This window comes from Pteronotus mesoamericanus, unplaced genomic scaffold (genome assembly GCF_021234165.1).
Source record: "Pteronotus mesoamericanus isolate MK-2021 breed Mesoamerican mustached bat unplaced genomic scaffold, CSHL_Meso_final contig_657, whole genome shotgun sequence".
In the NCBI taxonomy this organism is placed as follows: Eukaryota; Metazoa; Chordata; class Mammalia; order Chiroptera; family Mormoopidae; genus Pteronotus; species Pteronotus mesoamericanus.
In genome coordinates, this window is record NW_026555229.1 from 6,334,904 (window position 1) to 6,353,445 (window position 18,542).

At 37.5% G+C, this 18,542-nt stretch overlaps 1 protein-coding gene across 4 annotated transcripts in view; it reads left to right on the forward strand.

Moving 5' to 3' along the window:
- CNNM2 (cyclin and CBS domain divalent metal cation transport mediator 2) overlaps nt 1-18,542 on the forward strand; it is a 128,102-nt gene that overhangs the window by 71,596 nt on the left and 37,964 nt on the right. Inside the window, exon 2 of one of the 4 annotated variants that reach the window (XM_054581441.1) lies at nt 13,216-13,284. The exons of the other annotated variants lie outside the window; for them this stretch is intronic. Coding sequence (XP_054437416.1) covers nt 13,216-13,226 — 11 coding nt within the window. The 3' untranslated portion in view covers nt 13,227-13,284. Of the gene's footprint in view, nt 1-13,215; nt 13,285-18,542 lie in introns of those variants that run through there. 4 annotated transcript variants of the gene reach the window in all.

Sequence of the window (18,542 nt, forward strand, 5' to 3'; positions counted from 1 at the left end):
ATTTAGTGGTTTTCTTTGTTTATACATAGAATCTTGTGGATTTTTTTTTTGCCTGTATATGATAAATAACCACAGTTTTCTTTCTTTTCAAACCATATATTCTTATTTCATTTACATGTCTGAATGTACTATTTAGAATCTTCATTATAATGTTGAATAAAAGTGGTGGTAAGTATCCTTGTATTTTTCCCATTTCAGGGCGATAGTTTTCAGTTTCATCATTAAGTATGATGTTTCCTTTAGATTTTGGGTAGATACCCTTCCTCAGGTTAAAAAATATATATATTTTTAAAGGTTTTATTTATTTTTAGAGAGGGGAAGAGAGTGAGAAAGAGGGAAACATCAATGTGTGGTTGCCTTGCAAGTGCCCTCTACTGGGGACCTGGCCTGTAACCCAGGCATGTACTCTGACTGGGAATTGAACCAGGAACCCTTTGATTTGCAGGCTGGCGGCACTCAATCCACTGAGCCACACCAGCTGGGGCTAAAAAAAGATTACGTCTAATTCTAAATTTTTTAAGAGTTTTTTCCCCCTCTCTCAATTCATGGCTAGCTGTTGAATTTTGTTAAATACTGTCTCTCTTTTATTGATGTAGATTATATATGTCTTTTCTCCTACATATGGTTAATATGATAAATTACATTAATTGATTTTTAAATATTAAACCAACTTTCTCTTCTTGGAATTTGGGATGTATTATCTTTTACATGTATCATTGGATGTGTTAGATGATATTTAAAAAATTATCACATCTCTGTTGAGGGAGACTGGTATGCGATAGTCCTTGTTATGTCTTTTTCAGCTTTTATACTGGCCTCATAAAGTGAATTGAGAAGTATTCTACTTTTTCTGTCTTCAAAAAAGTTTATGTAAGATAGTTATTATTTCCTTTCTAAATGTTTGAACCAGTTCACTGGTGAAGCAAACTGGGCCTAGAGTTGTCTTTGAGGGAATATTTTCAGTTATGGATTCAATATATTTCATAGAGGACTATGCAATTTCTTAATTAGCTCTGGTGTTTTACTAGGGATTTATCTGTTTCACTTAAATTTTTAAATGTATTTTTGAAAATATTTTGAAATGTATACTTAAATTGTTCAAAACATATTCTTAAGTATCTTCTTAATATCTGCAAGACCTGTGGTTATGGCCCCTTTTCTTTCCTAGTATTGGCAATTGGGGCTTTTTTTTCTTTTTTCTTTTTCTTGATTTGTCTTGCCAAGTGCCTATCAATTACATTGTCTTGACAAAGAGCCAACTTTGGTTTTATTGACTCTTTCTATTGAATGTTTTCTATTTCATTTTTTAAAAAGGTTTATTTTATTATCCTGAAGGAGAGAGAGGGAGGAAGGTAGGGGGAAGAGAGAGAGAGAGACAGAGACATTGATCAATTGTCTCCCTTATGTGCCCCGATTAGGGGTTGAACCTGCTACCTAGGCATGTGTCCTGATTAGGGATTGAACCTGTGGTCCTTCAGTGTACGGGATGACGCTCCAACCAATTGAGCCACACTGGCCAGGGCTATTTTGTTATTTTTTTTCTCTAATCTATTTCCTTATAGTTTGGTTGGGTTTGATTACTCTTTTTTAAACCTAATTTCCTGAGATAGGTACTTGAATTATTGATTTTCAGCCTCTTTTAGGACTGTACATTTTCCTTTAAAGCACAGCTTTAGCTGAATTTTATGTTTTTATGTATTATTTTTAATATTAACTTCAAATATTTCCTAATTTCCATGTGATTTCTTCTTATAGTTAATTCAGAACTGTATTTGGGATTTTCTAGTTTCTGTGATCCAAGAAAAATACTCCAAGATTTTAATCCTTTGAAATGTATTGAAACTTGTCTTATGGCTTTTTTATTTAAATAATAACAACAGACTGCATATACAGTAGTGGTCCCATAAGATTATAATGGAGCTGAAAAATTCCTGTCACCTAGCGACGTGGTAGACATCATAAGGTCATAGTGCAATGCATTACTCACATGTTATGGTGATATTGTGTAAATAGATCTACTGCGCTGCCATTCATATAAAAGTTTAGCACATTACAATTATATACTGTACATAGTGGATGATAGATAATAAGTGTGTTACTGGTTTATGTATTTACTAGGTTATACTTTTTACCATTACATTAGAGCATCTTTATGCTTATAAGAAGAAAAGTTTGCTGTAGCACAGAATGCCATGTCAAGCCGGTAGCAACCTCATACATCTCGTGTTTACCATGTCTCTTGATTGCATTATTTTCTCTTTGCTCGATTTAATCTCGTGTGTTTTGTACAGTAATGGGTTGTACAGGCTTGTAGTCTATGAGCAATAGGCAATACCACATAGCCTAGGTATGTAGTGTGGTCAATTGTGCCATCTAGTTTTGTGTAAGTGCACTCTACCGCGCTTGCACAGTGACAAAATTGCCTAATGATGCCTCTCTCAGAACGTATCCCTGTTGTTCAGTGGTTCATGACTGTACTTGATTTTAATTCTTGAGGCCTTAAGCTCTGATAACCCAGTGAATGCTCAATGATAGGGATATATGAGTGGTGGAGACATTCTCATGGTTGGATGTGCATAATTTAACCTCTTTGTTTTTTCCCTCATTCCTTTGTAAGGGATTGCTCTGCCCGCTATATTCATAAAGCTGGATATAATCAAATTTCTCTTCAGTAAAATAATAATGAAATTATTGCTCTGTTTCTCTGAGATTGCTCCTACAATCCCACTTAGTAGAGTTTTATGTGTTCCGTATCTTTTCAATTACGTATTTATAATTTCCTGTGCTAGATAAATGCTGGGTGATTTTTTTTTTTTTTAAATAAAAACTAGTTTTTGTATTTAATTCTAGGGAGAAACCTTATTTCTCTGAGCTTCCAATTATTGGGAGGCCTCTCTGTCACCCCGGCTTAGCTGTATAATTTGTGAGGCCCACAGCAGAATGAAAATGTGGGGCACCTTGCTCAGAAATTGTTATGAATTTCCACACGATGACAAAAGAGCACTGAGCCGAGCGCGGGCCCTCCTGAGCGTGGGGCTCTCTGCAGCCGCCTCGTGCTCGCGGAGCCGGCTCTGCTGTCACCGCCGTGTGTAGCCTGGCTTTTAATTGGGCACATTAAACAGAAGTTAAAATAGAGAGAAATTCTTAACAAATTTTCAGATGCTTACATTGTATTACCGTAAACATGGCCTCTGAAATGCCTATTCACAAGCATAAGAAAAATTAGATTTTTCAAATTTCCATATATAATTCCAGTACAGTGTGTAATATCAGCTAAATGCCTCTCTGTTGAGAAAATGTGATGCACTCAACTATGGGAACATTTTGCAAGTTCTTACAAATATGACCACTAAAAAAAATATTTCTTAAGAGAAATTTCATGTTGGTATATGACACTTGAGTAGACTTTTAAAAATTGGGATTGAACCAGAGAAGTATTGCTCAGTAATTAGATTTTAGAGACAATATTTAGAGAGAAAATAGCCTTAGGGGAAAATCTGTGTGTTCTTAAGCTCAAAAGGGGTGCATGGTTTCATTAGGGTGTGTGTATGTGTTTTAATTAGTTGACTGATCAATTTTGAAATTTAGAGATGTATGTGATTCATTTAGAAGCTTTCTACAGAGACTGATTTTAGGCATTAATAATCATGTTGTACAATACCTTAAATCAGAAAATAGTTGTGAGTTATGTTTTTTTTAAAGCAGAGTTTAGTAGCTTTTCTAAATAAACTGTCAAAAGCACCACTTTATGAATATATATAAATATACTCATATATTTTAATTTCTATGTCTTTTTGTTTTCAGAATGTAATAGAGAAATTATTCAAATGCATACATATGTAAATGAATAATACATTTTGCTATGTGACACTTAATGAGAACCAGACTTTTCAATAAAACTCAATGTTGGGGGAAAAAGTAGACTAAAAGAAAACATGAAAGTTCAGGGATGACTGTTTTTCTAATCAATTTTTAAAGCTAGTCTTTAAAAGTAATCCATATATTTTCATACTGGTAAATCTTTTCTGCAAGATAGTTTGGCCTTGACAAGGTACCTTTCACCCAAAAGTTCCACCTCTAAGAACTTATCTTAAAAAACTGGATAAGTTTACATGGTATATGCTGAGGTCTGTCCGGAAAAAGTCCAGCCATTGTTAATATAACAAGAACAGTTTGCGCAACATCGATGTAACCTGGCAGCCAAGGAGAGCGGAGCGGAATGTGCATGTGGGAACAATGACGACTTCACTGAACTAGTCAGGGGGGGCAGTTGATACTGTTGAACGAGCATGTGTATTTCGTGATCTTCACATTCAAAATGACTGAGTAGAGCAACGAATTCACGACAAATTTTGCTTTAAGCTTGAATGTTCCTCTGGGAAAACTATTCGGATAGTTCAGAAGGCCGCAGGTATGGGCAACTGGTGATTGGCAGCTTCGTCATGACAATGTGCCCACTCATGCTTCTCGTCTCATGCAGAGTTTTCTGGTAAAACATCAAATCACCCAGGTGACTCAGCCCCCCTACAGCCCAGATTTGGCACTCTGAGGCTTCTGGCTTTTCTCAAAACTAAAATCACCTTTGAAAGGGAAGAAATTTCAGACTACTGATGAGACTCAGGAAAATACGACGGAGCAGCTGACGGCGACAGGGAGAACTGTGTGAGGTCTCACGGAGCCTACTTTGAAGGGGACTGAGGCATCATTGTCCTATGTACGGTGTTTCTTATATCTTGTATCTTCTTCAATAAATGTCCCTATTTTTCATAGTGTATGGCTGGGTATTGTCTGGCCAGATTTTGTTTATAAGAATGTTTATTGCAGCATTGCTTTTTAGAGTGAAAAACTGGGAACAATGTATATCCATTCAATAGAGGTAAATTATGGTGTATCTATACAATGAACCATTAGACATGATGTTTACTCTATTGTATGAGAGTAGATTTAGATTATAGAAGATGAGGGGAGAGGAGGGGAAGAAAGCTAAATAGAAAAGTTAAGTGACTTACTTAAAAGTGGTAAGTCAAAGGAGATTGTCTGTAAGTGATAGAAGAGAAAATAAAGGTGTAATTATATTACAGTTATGAAGGTAACCAATAAGGAATGTGCAGCTATTGATAAAACCCATGTTGGGAGAAGGGAGAACTGGAGATGGGAAGTGATGAAAATGGTCTGTAGTGAGTTGAAGGCCATAGACAGTGTCTAAAAGGGATAAATCAAGAAACACTAAGTACAGCTGCTTACCATTTTGGAAGTTTACCCTGTTTATGGCCATTCATCTTAAGGTACTGACTGCGTTATCAATACAGCATACCTGTACCAGTCTGGATTGTGGTTGTCACATGCAAACAGGGTAGACTGAAGACATTTTTAAATTTCAGAGACATAAAATTCAAGGATTTCATTGAATGCCACTAAAAAGGTTATCTTATTAGAATCTTAACAACATTTTTTTACAAAGAATGGTAGAAATCTTGGAAGCAAATAATTACAAAAGAATACCGGTAAAAATGTTGAAGTATTTTAGAAGAGATAAAGTAGGGGTATGTTTAATTACGTATATATTACTTCGATTTAAAAGAAAAAGGACTCATGGACACAGACAACAGTGCGGTTATTTTGGGGGCTGGGGGAGGTAGAAGAGCGTAAAGGGAGGATAAATGGTAATGAAAAAAATAATAAAAAATAAACTTAAAAAATTGAAAACATTTCAATACTGTATTTAATAATAGGAAAGTGTTAATATAGTTTCAAGTATAAAATATTCATTGCCAATTAGTATATATAATCTGACTCCCTTTTTTTGTTTTTTAACATATATGTGAAAAAAACTTTGGAAAGACAAACATGAAATATTAATGTCTCTTGATGGTGGGATTAAAGATGATTTTTATTTTCTTATGTTTTCCATTCTCTATTTTTAAAGCAATGAGCTTACATTACCTTTTTCGTAATCAGGGAAAACTTTATTTTGGGGAAAAAAGTAATATTAGTGACATAGGTTTAAGTAGAGATTGTGTATCTTTTTACGTCTAACATCCAGCACAACGCTTGGCATGGGGAGACACCTAGTTGATATTGGCACATATTTATGAAAGGTGTATGTCAATAAGTATCTCATCTTTGCTTAATTAAAGCATTCCATGACCACTGGCAAAGTAAAATAAGCTATTTTTTAAGCTAAAGATATATTATGAGAAACAGTGTGAGAGTAAAATGAAAAGCCTACAAAGTGTGATTGTTAGGTAAAAAATGTTTTAAAACATTAAAAAAGCAATGGTCATTGTTTTGCTTTTTCTTTTCCTCTTGCATAGGCAATACACTTGCAGCATATAAAACTATTAAAGTACAAAAATATAGTGAAAAATTTCCCCCTACTACCAGTACTCTCTCCCTGGAGGGAATCAAGTTTGGTTTTTTGTTTGTTAGTTTTTGCAGCCAATGATAATTAATTTTTTTGTATCTGTCTAGAAATACTACATAAATAAAATGTGTGTTCATTTTTCTCTTTTTACATATGATAGCATGTTATAAATGTATGCATATTTTTGTGTTTTGCTTTTCTCAATGTATCTTAGAGATAGTTTCATATTGGTACATAAAAGAACATTGTCTTTTTTTATGACTGCATATTTTATTATATTTATTGTATGGGTGTATCATAATTGATTTAACCAATCTCCTCTTAATGAACATTTAAGTTGCTTCCAAACTTTTCATTACTATTAAATGATAAAACAAATTTATTTTTTTCATACACCATTTTACACTTGTTTAAGTTTACCTATAGGATAAACTCCTAGAAAGTAGACTTGCTGAATCAAGGCATATTTGGGTTTGCAAATTTAGTAGATTTGGCCAGATTGCCCTCCAATGAAGTTAAAGTACTTAACACTTCCACTAACATATGAGAGATTTGATCTTATAATTTCCTAAGTATCATTGATGACATTTACGAATTTTTTATGTGCTGCATAAGTGATCAAACTGTTGACAAAGTCTAAAGTATATATACTTTTTGTCAGAGGAATAAAAGTTAAGATTTATTATAAGCCATATTCTAAATATAATGGTGCAGTGCATTTGGTGGGTAAAATACTGGGCGTTGTTAAGGAGGAATCTGGAACCTAACAGAGGCACCATCCCAGTCGTGTATTAATTTAATACCTTATATTGTTGCATTTGAAGAGTTGGTCTAAGCTTTGGATGCGGTAATCCAAGAAAAAACATGATTGCGTTGGAAAGGATAACTAAAACAGTTGAGGATGACATAGGCTAAGTTATAAGTAGTCCCATTTGGAAAAACAAGTGACAATGAATGAGGGTAGAATGTGAAAACTACATTTGATAAAATCATGAAAAATGTGAATGTGCCACACTAACTTTTTGATGAACATGTGTTAGAATTTTTTAGAATTTATGAGTATATGGGTATATACTAAGTCGAATTTTGAAAATACTTTCTATCAGGAAGAGTTACAGAGTGAGAACCTCTAAATATAAATGAGTGCCAGGTCCTCAATCAAAACTGAGCTGGGAAGAGCACTGTATGATATATCCTGTAGAATAACCTGTTGTAATTGGGTTTTGAGAAAAAAGACCAATGACTTGATACATCTATTTAAAAAAATATCTTCAATCAAGCCCTGGCCAGGTGGCTAAGTGAATGAAGTGTTGTTCCATACATCAAAAGGTTGTGGGTTCGATCCCTGGTCAGGACACATACTAGGTTGCTGGTTTGATCCCTGGTTGGGGCCAATCATTGTTTCTGTCTCACACTGATATCTATCTCCCTCTCTCTCTCTCACCCCCATCTTTCTATAAAATCAGTAACTATATCCTTGGGTAGAATTAAAAATTTTCTTTCAGTTGAATTGCAAAAAAATAAAATAAAATAAAATAAAAAGGTTGAATTTATTTACTTGTAAGCCAAGCAGTTTACCGAAGTTTCGAAAACATGAGAGAATGTTCTAGAAAGGATTTAGTACTCAATGATATTTCACGGTGCCTCTAGCCAGTTTGGTGTAGTCTGTTTTTGTAGATGAGAGCTTCAGAACCTTTGGAGGGAAGGGTTACCATAGCCTTTCCATTCTTTCCTTTCCCTATCTTCAAACACAAGACAAGTACAATACAAAGTAAGTAGTCTTTTCAGGCAGGTTTTTTCATTCCTTAGCTGAGAGTTGAAGGAAATCCTATGTAGATAGCATAGCAAAGTAATCAACAATATGGACCAACCTGAATTCTAGTTTGTATGTCAGACCTCTGTTCTTGAATGTGTCAGTTTTCCAGTAATTCGGTTCTTGACCAAGTTGTTCATGGAAAAAATGTCTTGGTTGTTGAACAAAACTTTGGTTCTTGATTCTTGACCTGACAATACTTTCATGCTGATACTTATATGATCAGTCACATGCCTCTCAGGTGACAAAGGATATTTGATTTTCGAACAAATCACTTCTTGAACAGTTTTCTGAACAAATTAGTTCGAGAACCAAGGTTCCACTGTACTTCTTGTCTATATAATCTTTGATTTTTCAATTTCTTAATTTATAAAATGAGGACATTATAAACATAGGACCTATGTAAGAGAAAACTTTTGACTAAGCTGCTGGAGTCCTTCGGAGGGAGGATAGAAACCCAGGGAATGCCTGGTAGCTTGTTTAGGTTTCAGTTTTGTGATTTATAAAATGGAATAATAGTCTCCTTTTGGGTAATTAAATAAGATAAACAATACAGTGCCTGGCATACACAGGCCCACAATAATTGTGAATGTTTATTACCATTACTGCAGTCATGTGATGTCTGGTGATAGAATGTATAGGCTGTGTAGACTTGAGCTGTACTCTACAGGAAGGTAAATCTCCTAACTTGGTGAGTTAGATAAAGCCTTTCGCTCTGAAAGGTCGTTAGTAGGAGGCAAGCGCGGGGTGCACTCGGTGAAGTGTGACGGTGGGACGCCAAAAAAAATTGGGGTTTAAAGTAACAGCCCCCTTTATCCAAGCAGAAAACAGAGTCTGACGCAAGCAGTGCTTTCTAAATGGCTCTGAATGGAACAAGCTACCAGGGAAATTTTCCATCTAGGGTACTGGTGATTAACCCAAATGAGACCACACTGCTGGAAAATCCAAGAGCAGTGGAAAATAAAAAGGGCGCCCTTGTATTGAATGGGTTAAGACTGTATTATTCTTTAATTCAGAAACAAGTTTTGGTGGTTGGAAAAAGTTAAAGTAATTAATTCGGCAGTAAACTGTGTTAGGTTAAATTTATTGAGGGGAAATTCAAATTCTGTATCGAATCTCTAATTCTAGGTATAAGGTCTAGATTTTGATCAAGTATCACTATCTAATCCCAATCAAAATTCCCTTAGTACAGTTTGGATCTTGAGAAACACAGAGTAAGTAAAAACCATTCCAAGAAACAATATTTTTGCCTGTATAAAATTTGAGGGTCTTATTTTTATTAGCCCTTTTATCTTTGCTCCTGCCATTTATCATGTTGGTTTCCTTTATGTATTGCAGCTTACAACCCACGACCTAAGTGCTAGAATTTTAGACTAGTCCATTAAGTTGAGGCAATATTTACTGAATACGTGTTGGGTGCCAGGCAAAGTGCCAAATGTGGGGAATATAGAGACAGGTAAGATGCTGTTCTTGTCCTCAAGGTATTCATAGTCTTATCGGGTGATATCAGTTAATGATAACGATAATTGTAGTAACATTTATAGAGCACTTAACAATTTGCTTGCTTTGTTACTGTTTAAGTGCTTTATGTGCATGAACTCAGTCCTCACAAGGGCTTTGATGCAGGTACTATTACTTCATTTTATAGATGAAGACACTAAGGTACAGGAATTCCAGATGCGGGATGGCAGGTCCAGAACTCGACCTGGTTCCAGCAAGGGACCAGGCTATCTGGTTCCGCTAGCACCAGACAGACCCTGAGTTACTCATTCTTTGGTCAGAGTTAATTTGTAAAATTATGACTTTTAAAACCTACTTTTTTTCAAAACTTAACTATAATAAATCCACTAAAATTTACTTACTTGCTAATTCTTTTATTGATGCTCAAATGCTTTTAAATTCAAAAGATGGAATTCTTATATTAATACTGTTTTTAAACCTGATTAGAATTCCTTAAACATTTCAGACTGGTCTTACAGATTTAATATCTCTGATTTCTTCAAGTACTTCAAACTTCTCCTAATAAATACGTCAAATAAATCTTTAAAGTAAGACTAATTAAGTTGGATGGTCTCTTAAGGATTTTAAACATTTTTTTAAAAGCATACACTAATGAGCATAATGTTATAAAAATTACCATAAGCATGACATTCATCACTACTATTTTATTTAGGGCTTGTAAATTCATTTTTCCGAAACAGATGGAAAGAAGTGCCATTTCAGACCTGTTACAGGGTTGTGGGTTGTAGGAACGGGACTGGGTCAGTAACTGCCCAGGCTCGTTGTAGTGGCCTAAACCCCCGTCTAGTACCGGGGCTGTCTGTGCCTGTGCTTCCTTCTGTTTGCTGTACTCACCCAATTTTTGACCATAGTCTCATGCCTACTTTAGAGGTGACAAGATTCTGCAGACCCTACCCAGACTGCATCTTTACTGTGTGATTTGCAGTGATTAAACTTTGTCTAGTAATCATATAAATTAATCTGTGTTGATATAGAACAGTTTAGATAAGTATTATTGGAAATTCAGGTACACTATCCTCCTGTACCCAGGACCATTTCTAGCACAAGCAGCATGTGTGAATTCGGGGAAAGCTGCCCTCTAGGCAGGCGAATTACAGAAAGGCCCAGGTGCAAGCTCAAGGTTCACAAACCTTGCTGGATTTTAACCTCTACTTGCCCTCTTTACCACATGTATCATATTGCTTATAAGAGTCCCCCCCTTTTTAAAATCCCCACCCAAGGATCTGTTTATTGATATGAGGGAGAGGAGGGGGAGGGGGGAGAAAGAGGGAGGGAGGGAGAGAGACAAAGGGAGGAAAGAGAGAAGGAGAGAGAAAGGGAGGGAGAGAGAGTAGAAGGAAGGAGGGAGGGAAGGAAGGAAGGAAGGAAATATTGATGTGAGAAACATCAGTCGCCCATAAGTGCCCTGATGGGATTGAACCTGCAACCTAGGTATCTTCTCCATGGAGCTGGTAGCTTTGGTGGCAAAGTAGTATTAGATTTTATTATATATAGAATCTAATATACTAGTAGATATATTAGAGATTCAATTACATATCATATATCAAATCTGTTGGATTACTGATACTGCTCTATAGTGACAAACTTCTAAAAGATCTATTTTTAATGGGTCATGGTGTTTAACTATATCAGATCCTTAAAGTGTAGTGCTCTAACAGAAAAGATTTTCCATCTATCTGTTATGTTTTGAGCCACTAACTAGTTTCGCCTTGATTTATATTTATATGCTGCCATGCCGAACTATGTGGTCCAAACTTTGTGAAGCTATTGGATGTGTACCTGTTAGACCCCGATCCCTCCGCCAGGCTTCATATGTGGTCACTGTGTCATCCTGTGCCCGGCAGGGAAGGCAGGCCATCAGCCCCAGTTCCCAGCATCCTTTGCTCTCACTGCAGCCCCCTCCTCGTGCTGTCCTGGTGAGCGCCCGCAGCCTGTGCTTCCTCCTGCCCGCGCCCCTGTGTTTGCTCCTGCCATCCTTTTGTCTTCTCCAGCTACAGCCCCATCTCCCAGTAATGTTGGACTTTTTTCTCTTTTTCAGTACTTTGTAAAATACTTTTATTTTCTAAAAAAAAAAAAAAAAAGGTGAATCAAACGCTTGTCTCTCCTTTGGGTTTTCTTTAAACTTGATATTTTCTCAGTGGAGTGGGTTGGGTATTAATGGAGCTCAACTATTCATGTATTTATAATGTTTTATTTTTTAAACTGGATGGTAGATACATAGATTTTTTTATTTATTGATTACTTGATTGATTTGAGAGAGAAATTTATGCATTCAATAGTTTTTCCTTGTATGCGTCCTGACCAGGAATTGAACTCGCACCTTTGATGTATCAGGATGACACTCTAACCAACTGAGCTACCTGGCGCAGAGGGTTTGTTTTTTTTTTTAAACAATTTTCTTTTACTGATTCTTTCCAGAGAATTTATCATAGAAACAACAACTCTGTTTTTATTCTCATCAGTTTTTATAATATTTAAATTATATTAATTGCAGCATCGAGGAAAGATATCATAAATAGGTTTGAGAACAAAAATAACCAATTCTGCTCTGGCCGGTGGGGCTCAGTTGGTTGGAATGTCGTCCTGTAAACTAGGAGGTCATGGGTTCAATTCCTGGTCAGAGCACATGCCTGGAGGTCACGGGTTCAATTCCTGGTCAGAGCACATGCCTGAGTTGTGGGTTCAGTCCCAGTTGGAGTACATGTAAGAGGCAACCAATCAATGTTTCTCTTTCACGTTGATGTTTCTCTCCTCTTCCTCCCTCCTTCCCCCTCTCTCTAAAATCAATAAGCTTGTCCATGGGTGAGGATTTAAAAACCAACACAATTCTTAGCAAACACTCCAGTTAAACTTTGGGAGTATGCAGAGGACTAGGTAAAGCAAGGGGTGTGCTGGGGAACTCAGTGTTTTTACAGGGAGAATGGAGTGTGTCAGGGCATTAGCCTGCTGTTACATGGAGGTCACTGAAACGACAGCCTATCATATCGCATCTTACTTGTCTTCCCCACGAGACTCCCAGTTCCTTGACAGTAAAGGCTGGTCTTATTTCTCTGGGTTTTTGTTGGAATCTTAGTGTTCAGTGCAGTACCTAGCATATAGTGAGTGCTCAATAAAAATATTTGTTGACTGAATCCATGACCAGAGGAGACCATATTGACCTCACGTGAATTCTAATCTTAAAGTGACCTTCACAATATCTTTGCAGATGTCAGGGCTTGTATGATTATTGCATATCATTTATTGTTTCTCTGGTTTTTCTTCTCATTCCCACAGTCTTTGACTCTTTCTCTGCTCTGTGCCAACTTCCTTCTATCTATTGTGCATTGCAAGCTACCTATGTTTATTATCATTCCATTTTCTTGACAAAGATGAAAAAAAAAAAAGGGTAACAGTATTGCTGCAATGACACTATGCACAAAGAGAGATGAGAGTCCTAGAAGAATACAACGTAGTTCCTTAATTCTCTATTCTAGAGCCTAACCAACCCCAGGAACTGAAGTCTTCTGTTTCTTCACAGAGGAAACATGACAAAGGCAGTGGCTGTGCAAGCTTCCTTCATGGGCCGCCCTCCCCACTGCCCCATCCATAGGCGGGAGCAACCACTTCTAGAGGTGAGAGGGGTAGGGGGACGACTCCGGAACCCGGCTGATCCCCCGCCGCACAGTTACAACTCTGAGAACAGAATGGACCGTTCATAGAGGTGCTTCAGTGTGAAGGACTTTCGAACAAACCGACACAGGATTGAATGCACAGGCTGTAAAAAATTACGCTCTTTGATAGACACCTATAATCTGTAGTTGAAAAGGTGCTACTTGTAGCTGAATAATCCTAATGATCCCAAGATCCTGTTTCTGTAGCTGTCGAAAGGTGTTGTACACATACATTTGAGATGATTTTTAACTTCCAGAACCAGGGCAGAGTTCATTAAAAATATAGTCATTATCATTTATTGATTATTTAACTATGTGCTGGGCACTGTGTTAAATTCTACATTTTTTCATTCATATTTTTTCCTAGTAAACTAAGGATTTATCTCTGTTTTACAGATGACTAAAGTGAGAGAGACCGAGAGAGGGGAACTGACTTGTTCTCAGTTACACAGCTCGTATGTAGCAGAACTGAGAGATCAGAACCCACATCTGTCTAATTTTAGTTCAAGCCCTTACGCACTGACAGTATGCTCTAGGGTCCTGTCGCGTATATTTAAACTCTAAAAATTGTGACTTTTGGTGAGAGATCAGTGACCAAGGATGACCTAGATCTTCTGAATGTTAGGCCAGGAACCAAGGTGATGGTCTGATTAGACAGTTGAAGTACCTTTTTCCAAAAGCTTAAGGCATGTCACTTTTACTGAGGGTGGTACAAGGATGGTATATTCTGAAGATCTTTACATGATAAGCAAATAAATGTTGAGTTCTTTTCAAAGAACATTCATTCATTCAGTAATTGCAATGCTTATCTTTTTTTTAACTTGAAAAGCCATCATATTTGAATATCTGAGTCTTGGTTTTCAGGCTGAATTTGTGTTGTATATTTAAGAAGACAATGAAAATTCTTTGAAAATAATCTTAAATTCAACAGGAAGGAGCACAGAGTTTGATTTCTACTTTTTTTCTAAGCTGGCTTCATCTGGGGACAAACTCTATTGTAATTTTTCTAGAATTTGGTGCCAATAGGACTTAAAATAATAAAATCAGTACAATTAAATTAAATAGGAAATAAGAGTCTTTTATGTACAAGGCCTTAGCTGAGGTAACAATTGGTCCCTGTTCTGGGAAATGGATGCTAAAATTACAGACAACTGGGAGTTGCTGATTGGTCTCATTTATTGCATTGTGTCCCAGGAAGAAAAACAATCTATTGTGGCAAGAACTGCAAAGATAATATCATTTTTCTTAATCTTTATCCCCCTTCCTATTTTCTTATGATTAATTTGTGCCATTTATTCAGCATTTTTTGAGAATATTGTATACCAGGCACTGTGCTAGCTTCTGGAGCTTTAGCTGTGAAAGAGAACTCTTGCCTTTAAGAATCTCACAGTGTAGTAGAGGAGAGAGAACCTTATGACACAGAATAATAGATGCTGCAGCGGAGCTAGTGAAGGCTGTGTGGGAACACAGGATACCCAGGCCCAGCCAGCATAGGTGAGGCCCGGAAGACTTCCGGAGCGAGGGGTTACTTGAATTGCATCTTTGAGGAAGAATAAGAGTAAAGAAGCCAAGGGGAGGAAGACGTTCTTGGCAGAGGAGACTCTGAAATAGTATACATATGGTGAATATAGCCGAAAATGTGGTCTGGCGCGGAGTCAGCAAAGAAGTGGGACACGGAGCTGGAGGAGGATCTGCGGATCACACCGTGATGGGCATCGTAAGCCTTACCGAAGAGTTTAAACTGTCCTCAGTGTGATGGAAAGCCATTACAGAACTTTAAGCAAGGGAATAATGTGGTCAGATTTGCTTTTTGGAAAGATTGCTATGGCATCCGTTAGATGACTTTGAAGAGATTACATTCAAGTTAGAAAGGCAGAAGGTTGTTGCAGTTTGAAATAATGAGGACTTGGAACAAAGGTGAGCTTGCCGTGGGGATGGAGAATATGGAAGAGATTCAGGGGATATGTAGGAGGAGTCTTAAATTTGGAACTTAACACAGCATTCGGTAACCAATTTGACACAGCAGGGTGAAACTAGAGGAAAAGGAGGAATCTAGGATGACGCTCACACCTTCGTGTTTGATATATATGCTGATGCCATTAGTCAGCAAGAGCAGCAGAAGGGGCGGAACAGGTTTGGTAAAGGTGATTGATTCAGCTTTGGATGCCTTGAGATGCGCATCCGACAAGTGAAGAGGACCAAGTAGGCAGTTGGGATATTTTTGTATCTGAAGTTTAGGAAAAATGATTGGAGTGGGAATGGTAGTCGGGTATAGATTTGAGACTTTCCAGTCTGTGTGTTAATGTTTGCTTTTGTTACGGCTACTGATGAGTAGGTAGTGTAAAGCAGATTTGCCATAAAGCTAAGTAAGCTTAAGTGCTTCGTGTGCATGGGCCTTGGCAAGGGCCATCGCAAATGTGTTTACATAGTTTTGTTTTTATAAAATTTGCAAAATCCAGGTATTTTGTACACTTGGTCAGAATTATTCTCTTGCCACTTTGAATGGCTCTTTCTCACTTTTCTTGCCTGAAGTGGTCCCAGGCAACTTTGGGGATCCAGCTGTGGGGAAGCTGAGCTGGGGATACAGTTAGTTTGGGTTTGCAGTCACTTCAATATATAGTTATTGCTGGCCACCCAGTGTGGGAGTGCCATTGAGAAACACCCCTGCCTGTGTGCCACTCACCCATTGTTGTGACACAAAGGCGCAGCACCAGCATCGTGTTGAGACAGGTAGGAATCGGTGTAGCATATCTGGCACTAGAATTATGGAAATGGAAGAAGATGAAATACGTGAAGCTAGAAACTGATCGGCAGGAAAACTTCACACTTACCTGATTCTGTCTTAGCCTGAATATTCAGGGCAGCCTGATACAAAGGCTGACATGTAAGGAAGTTTATTTGGAATAGGACCCCAGGGAGCAGGAGTTCAGAGTCAGGACAAGGGAAGAGAAATGGGAAGGAGGGAAAGAAAATTCCAGGATGTGATAGCAGTTGGATACAGCTCAAGCTACAGCTACAGGCAGCAGGTGCTGCACCCTACGTAGGGCCTTTTTAGGAGCCTTACGGTGCGCTCAGCGGTCTGCTGGGTACAGAAGGGGGCCGGACCCTCCCACGGGCGTGGATCCCCCCCCCATCCCTGGATCGCATTCGCGAAACCATAGGGCAGGTTTCAGGAGAAGTCGCAAGACACAGTGAGAAGCACACTGAGCTGTGCCTGGAGCTGGCCGTCGGCTTGCACTTGCTTGGGCGCAAACCCAGGCTAAGGCTGTGTGGGGCTGGGCACTGTGGAAGTGGAAGGAGTGAGCCTGGGGCCTAGTGGATTTTGAGGTGGCGCTCAAGAGATATCTAACCTTGACAGAGTCTACTCTCATTCATTCTTAGTCAAAATAAACATTCTCTCCTGTTAGGGTTGTATACAGTAATGCAGTGTATACAGTAATAAGTTTACATTCTTTTTTCCTTACTGATGTGCATCATACAAAATAGGCTGTCAGAATTACTCCTTATGACACAAACTTATGTGGTCAGCATGCTACTACTGTACACTATTTGCACAATTTTCCTATGTAGATACAGTTATACAAAAGGAATCATTATGTTTATTATTCAGTTTTTTCTTAATTTATTTGGATAACTTCATGAAAATTTCAAAAAAACGTGTAAGAAGAATATGTAGATTTTTTTTATTCTTTTTAAAAGCAGCATAATATTTCATTTTATGGCTACATTAGAATTTATTTAACCAGGCTTCTATTGACGGACATTGAGGTAGTGTTTTTTTTTTTGTTTTTTTTTTGGTCATAGAACTAGAAAAACTTCTCTCTTCTATTTCCTACATGTTTTTAAGAGAGACTAGGGGAAAGAAAGAAAATGGGCAGGGGAGCAGGAGTTATGAAGGAATTTGTAATAGAGAATGTTTGGCTTTTAAAGTCATCCGATTACATCTTTTCTCCTCTGTAAGGACAATGACGTGTTTAAGGTTTCTACAGACAGGAAACAGAAGAACAGAGTGCTAGGACTTTTATCTCAGGACAGTGAGGAAAACCTCAAAATATTTATGCCCCCTTCATTTTTCTCAAGTTTATTGTTTGCAGAAAAATTACGAGTGAGATGAACACATTGGCTAGGACTGTGGGAGTGGGGCTTGGAGGGGACCAGGCACGGGAAAGCAACGGGGGGAAATCGGGACAACTGTAACTGAACAACAATAAAATTGTAAAAAATACATTGGATAGGAATTTGAACTAGATGGGTTTTAACTTTCCCTCCAAATTCCAGGACTCAGTGACTGGGTAATTTTGATAGCCCTTTTCCCTTGTATCATATGATTAGTAATTATATAATGGTATATAATTATTAACTGTATAATATATAATAGCAATTCCACGTGCTCACTGCATCTTGAGGGCATCATCAGGAAGGACTTTGTGAAAAGAGATTTGAGTGAGAAGAGAGGATAAGGTCTTTCTACTTTTAACAAAACCAGTCCTCAGTTTCCCCTTTAAGCAAGTTTCAAAGGAACTGACGACTCCGCCCTTCCCCTTAAAGTGCTTGCTCCTAAAGCACGTGTCTGGTGTGGTTTGACCACGTCCTCAAGACTTAGACGTGGTTTTTGTACGCTGTGGATATCACCAGAGGACCAAATTTTTTATGTATGACTTTGTGTAAATACCAATCTTGTCTACTTATGTTATAGAAATCATCTGAAAAATTAATTTAGTTGAAATGAAGAGCTTTGGACTGGAAAACAAAAATATTATAAGATAAATCATTATTGGTCTGAAAACTAAGGCACAGGAAGAGACAAGCAAATCAAAATTAAAACACTAATCTTTAGCCTTAGTGGCAGAAGGATATTTTTGTATTTAAATTGTTATTGGATATGCTGGACTATTACTAATCTGTTGGACTATTACCTCACTGGTATAGTCAGTTTCCATCCTTACAAAGGCTACAAGTCTGAAGGAAAGACAGAAATAGACTCATTGGTTCTAAAATAAACCCCACAGTTCTATAATAAACCCCACAGTTCTATAGAAGAACTACCTGTCTCTTGGGAAAGATGAGAAGGTTCCCATCATCTCAGCCTGAAAGCCATCTTTTGTCTTAGCCATGTTTTCCATTGCTGATCATTTACTAGGAAAACATTCCAACGAGTGTACAGTGAGAGTCACAGACCACCAAAAAAGATGAA